Source organism: Chiloscyllium plagiosum, chromosome 22 (genome assembly GCF_004010195.1).
Source record: "Chiloscyllium plagiosum isolate BGI_BamShark_2017 chromosome 22, ASM401019v2, whole genome shotgun sequence".
NCBI lineage: Eukaryota > Metazoa > Chordata > Chondrichthyes > Orectolobiformes > Hemiscylliidae > Chiloscyllium > Chiloscyllium plagiosum.
In genome coordinates, this window is record NC_057731.1 from 57,796,144 (window position 1) to 57,802,143 (window position 6,000).

Sequence of the window (6,000 nt, forward strand, 5' to 3'; positions counted from 1 at the left end):
CACTGATTTGGACCCCATCTACCACCCTCTGAGAAAAAGAACTGGAAATGACATCATCCACCTTAAAAAAAACCAAGACCCATAAATAGAAAGCCAGATTTAACACCAGTGCTTCACTGGAGGCTCACTAATGTTACCTAGTATGGTAACGAAACATCTGAAAACAAACCTTCCAGCTCAGCGAGCTAACTTACATCAGGGACTAGACCAAATTCAAAGTCAAGATTAGAGTGGTGCTGGAAAAGCACAGCAGGTCAGAAAGTTTTCCTGATGAAGGGCTTTTGTCCGAAACGTCGATTTTCCTGCTCCTCGGATGCTGCCTGACCTGCTGTGTTTTTCCAGCACCACTCTAATCTTGACTTGAATCTCCAGCATCTGCAGTACCCACCTCCACCAAGTTCGAAGTCTCCAATAGCTATTTCATAATCAGTTTGAAAACATGATGGTATGACATTTAAGGATGAGAAAATAAGTTCAAAATTAGAATTAAGCTGATTCATTTGAAGTGATGGCATGTTAACATTATAATTTAACAAACCAGTTGATGCTGTAATTGGACTGTGTCCCCATGTAGGAGAGGTAGTGCTTTAGGTGGGAAGAGCGACGAAAACAGACCGAGTAAACTCTAATAAATGTTCCACATAAATGAATATTGGGTATGAACAAACCATATTTTGTCTTTCAATTAAATACACTGCCAACATTGGCTCTCCACATGAGGAAAAGAGTTAACTTGTTTGAACATGCTCCATCACACTTCCATGGCAGGCGGACTTGACTCCAGACCTTTTGGCCCAGAGGTAGGAATATTACCACTGTGTGCCAGATGACCCCTTCACACATGAAAGAATAGTAGTTAACTGAAGTAATGAGTGACTGCTAGCACCTGTATAAATGTGGCCTGGGGGACTGTTGTCCAACAGAAGCCGCATGTTAACCAGAGAAATTGAAACTATAGCAACACCATTTAGCCACATACTTTATTTTAGTGCCAAACCTAAGAAACTTGTATAAATAACATCCACTGCCATCGATTAGAAAGTCTATGATTAGAAGCACCTAGCAAACTGCTCTTAGTTCACCATTTTGTCAAAAAGTGCACCAAGATTAAAACTGCAGTCCATACTACTTTTTAAATTCCAGTATCTGGCATGATGGGATTCAAATACAGTGCCCCAGAACATGATCAGATCTGAGTAGTTCAGTGATAATACCATGAGGCCATATTTTCTAATCAACTAGTCCACTAGTCAATTACTCACCATTAGAACGAATGAGGCAACGAGAAGAAAGATGGTTAATAGAGGATTAAGGTGTTATATCTGAATGCATTTAGAAGGTTGAGGGGTGAAATCTAATTGAAACATAGTGTACTGAATGGCCAGGTCAGAATAGGTATTGGGAAGATGTTTGAATTGGTAGAGACTAGGACTCTAAGGCTATGCCCTCAGGTAAAGGGAAGATCTTTTTAGAATGGAGATCAGGAGAAACTTCAGCAAGAATGTTGAATCTATGGAATTCATTGGAGACCAGGTCATTGAGTATATTTAAAACTGAGATAGATAGGTTCTTGAGGATAAAGCAGTTACAGGGGAGAAAGTGGGAGAATGGAGTTGAGTTGAGAAACTTATTAGCCATGATTGGTCTAATTTCCGCTCCTATGTTTATGGACTTGAAACCAGGTCTCCTGGAGCAGAAGTAGATACACTACTGCTGCACCCAAGAGTTCCTATTGCAAACACATTAATTTTTTCGAATTTCTGTGGCCAGACGTTTAGCCCCTTTGCCCACCACCATCTGACCTTGCAAGTACAGGCATCATTAACCAATCGGTTTTGGCATATCTCTGGACTTGAATCCACACCCTCTAACCCAGGTAGGGACAGTACCACAGCACCACAAGACCCTTCCAAGTGCAAAAAATATTTTCTAATCAATCTGTCAGATGTGATTACACATCTCTGGATCTCGTAGGACTTGAACCCAGGACTCTTGGTCCAGCATTAGGGGCACTACAACTGCATCTCAAGTGCATGCATTTTTTTGCAACCAATGTGTTCAGTGTTATTATGCACTTCTGGTGTAGGTGGGACTTGAACCCAGATCACCTGGCTCAGATGGAATGGTGCTGTCACAAATACAAGATCCCTACCCTCAAGTGCATACAGATATTTTCTAATTAACCTGTCCAGAGACTTTATTACACTCCTCCTGGGACAGGTAGGACTTAAATCAGGGCTTCTGGCTCAAAGGTAGGGGCACTACCAGTGTGCTACAAGAGCCCTACCCCAAAGCGTATACAGGTATTTTAAAATCAGCCTGTTCAGGAATGTATAACATTTCTGGAGCAGGTGTGACTTGAACTTGGGTCTCTGGCCCAAAGGCAGGACACTATTTCTGTTCCACAAGTGTCCTACCTCCAAGAGCTTACAGACATTTTCCTAATTGGTCTGTGCAGAGAAATTATTACACATCTCTGCAGCAGGGAACACTTGATCCTAGGGGTCAGGACAACCCCCCTCACATGCATGTGCATACATGTGTGTGAAATGGGAATTAAGATAATGTGCAGAAGAATGGCTGTTACACTCTCAAATGCAGTTATCCACTTCTGTATTCCCAATTACCCTGTAATCACATGTAGCTATCAGCTAATGTATTGAGCAAAAGGGAGGAGAATTTAGAAATAGAAATCATTTCTGATTCATTAAATGGGAGAAATAGGTTGAACCAGTTAAAGTAGATGTTCATTGCTTTTTCAAGTTATGCAAACAGTGGGGGTCAGCAATAGATATCCAGCTGTGACTTTAAAGTGTTCTAAGTGGCTTAGATTGATATCCTCCATTTTCTTTGTGTGGGGGAGGGGAGAGAGAAAGAAAGTTTTTATGTTGAGTGATATCTTACCAACCTGATTTATTGAGTGGAGACCAGAACTAAAGTTGTTATACTGGATAGGCACCAATGTGAATACAGTCCATAACTGAGGAAACTAAGTGAGCTTGCCTTACAAATGCATTGCATTGCTATTCAGCACTGCAGATGTAACATATAGGGCCTGTACAAAGACGTGTCCCAAATCTTGAAAGACAATCTCACTTTGCTTTGCATTTACATTATTGAAGTTTATTTTGTTTAAAGTCATCTCACCAGTGCCAAGCTTTCATTGGCTGAATGAGAACTAAGTGTATTTGTGTAGGCGAGCACCAAGTTTGGAGAGAGGAGAGCGAGAGAAATCGAGAGGTTAAGAAACAAATGAAAGATAGATAAAGAATAAGAAATACCCTACTCTAGTTCCATTTTTCTTTGAGATCAGATGGCTACAGATCTGCTGAAGTGCAGTTCTGTTGGACAGAATTTGTTTGAAAACCGTTGGGTTTGCTAATCTCAACTCTCAGCTCCTGAACACAATACATTTACATTTAAAAAAAATAACTTTGACTTGTCTGTTTCTAAACTGTGCAGCTTCGCAACTAATCAAACTACCAGAGACTTAAAACGATGGTTTGGCGAGATGAGAGCAAAATATCTGCTCTGTATGAAGTGGGGGAGGCAATATTTACAAGAATTAAATGCAAGTGTAAAATAAATGTTTTCCCTCAATTGACCATCAATCAACTGTTTATCATTCTGATATTTTTAGGATTATTTAATTTGATTAACATTCTTCTTGGATTAATACAATTCGCCAATTTATTGACGCTTAAAGGTCATGCAGACTTAGTTGTAGTCATATTGAAACTATGTAAAAACAACTTCTGAGTCCATGGAGGCCATAGAGTTGGTTGAAGTCGATCTAAAACTATTCTGACAAAAGGTCATCGACCTGAAACATTAACTCCTGTTTCTCTTTCTATGTTAAGTCTTTTCAGCGTTTTGTTTTTATTTCAGAAATCACAGTACTTTCCTGTTACAGTCTAATAGGATATATTCTCCTTTGGTTATAAACAGCAACCTATGAATTGTTATGTATTCAGAGGCCAACTGAAATAAAGTGCTGGTTCTCAGATTGTTCAGAAATAGGCTGGGCCTGTTAAGTTAGTCTGGTTTTTATCGGTAACCAAAGCAGTAGCATTTCTTGACAGATGTCCTCATCGTTTTTAAACGATGCACCAATGTTTGAAAAACAGCGTCCTACTGGCAAGCAATAAATCTAATTAGACTTTTATTCACTAAAAAGAAATGGCTGGATTATAGATGCATATAACTGTTAATAGGGCATTGTTACCGTGTTGTGTTGAGGGGGGTGGGGAGAAGCGGGTTTGGTTGGTTATGGAGAGTGGTCGAGAGATTGCACCAGATGTCTGGGATTTTGTACAATACAACACATGCCAGGTTGTGGCTGATGCATCACTTGTCTGTAGCTTTCAAAACACGTGGCTGTTGCACTGAAAATTTACCTGACATCGAACTTTTTATAAAAAAAACAACTGATATTTTGCAGAACTGCACTTTGCATATCTTTGGTTGGTCACGCAATTGTCTGGGAAAGATAAGACGGGAACCGCTTCCAACACGTTCCAGAGATGAAAGAACATCGCATTAATAATGGACTGCGTGTCTTTTATAACAGTGTATTTTCCATGCTCACTTTGCAACAGATTTAAGGCCAAAGCTAATACCTTTCTCTGATTTAGTCCCAATCCTCGATCGTTGTAAGACAAAGAATATATTGTTCATATTTCATCTGCTCAAAGCTAGAGGCAACAACGAGATACACCGGCGTCTCCGGTTGATCTCTCCTATCACAGCAACTTGGTTTTTATTCTATATCTTGGTAATTACACAGTATATATTCTATACCTTGCCCTCCAACCATCGCTACTTCCACCCAAACGAAGCTTCTCTTCAGAAAATGTTTATACCATTTTTCTTAACTCTGTTTTAAAACATACAGTTGCTTCGTACAGCCCATCTGTGGGAGGCTTTATAATAATATGGTCCTACAGAAACCTTTGGGTTTCGGTCGATTACTAAACGGTTAACTTCAGTTTGTTGTGTTCTGCAGCTTAACTACATCTCACAGCGGAGGCAGTGGAGGCTAACGCGTATTTGTTTTTCATGCGAATTCAGACAGTCGGGAATACCCATACTCACTCTCATTTTCTGTCTCGATCCGTTCTATATAACTGGCCGCTTCCAGCAACATTTGGACGTTATGAAGGGAAGTGTTGATCTGGGGCAGAGTCTCCTTTGTGTACAGGCTGTTATTGAGAGGGAGCTGCGACATTGTTACAGGCTGCGGGTCACTTTAATGCTGCTGGGAGCCGGCCCGCGGGGCAATGACTGGCAACTGTACCGTCCTGCCTGGGCCTTCCGCGTTTTCCCATTCCCCCCTCCTCACGTGTTTCCCTGTGTCCTGCTGCCAGGGATTGAATAGATGGGTGTTTGGAGCGATTCCCGCCGAGCTCAGCGGCTGCTCCACACCATCAGGAAAAGCTCCGGCGAGTGAGAAAGCCAGCGCGCCACTTTGTGTCATTTCAGCGGCGATGTGACAACATTAACCTGATCCCACTCTGACTTTATTTGGGATTAAAACTTCAGATCATCGCCGCCCTCAGTTTTCTTACTCTTTTAAAAAAAAAATCAAACCTCAGTCGTTTAAAAGTTAATTTAATACCTTTTTTCCTACATAAACTGAAACAATTTTGTTCTCATCACCACCACGCACCTCTGTTTCAACTTCAAGAAATTTGCTCTCCCTGTCGTTAATCTCACTGCACCTTGTACATTGGTACACAATACAATACACATTTGTAACAAACTCGTCACCACTTCTTTTTGTATCGTTTAACATTTGCAGGAATACAAACTAACCACATTGTAAAGTGGACTCAGAGAAGCGTTTTTCTGTTCTCTCTCACCCTGAAAACAAACCCCTCAATTTCTATTTAGTTCTTTCTGCATTATGTCTATCCTAAAGCTCTGTTTGCTGGGGAGGGAGGTAGGAGCCTATTTCCAACTTTCCGCTGAAATTCCTGTTTCTACTTGAGGCAAGGAACA

The 6,000-nt window shown here is 40.8% G+C and overlaps 1 protein-coding gene across 1 annotated transcript in view; it reads right to left on the minus strand.

Moving 5' to 3' along the window:
- The window catches only part of mxi1 (max interactor 1, dimerization protein), a 97,647-nt gene extending 91,942 nt beyond the window's left edge, over positions 1–5,705 (minus strand). The window contains exon 1 of the mRNA XM_043713105.1: positions 5,095–5,705. Coding sequence (XP_043569040.1) covers positions 5,095–5,227 — 133 coding nt within the window. The 5' untranslated portion in view covers positions 5,228–5,705. The remainder of the gene's footprint in view (positions 1–5,094) is intronic.
- Positions 5,706–6,000: the final 295 nt, after the last annotated feature.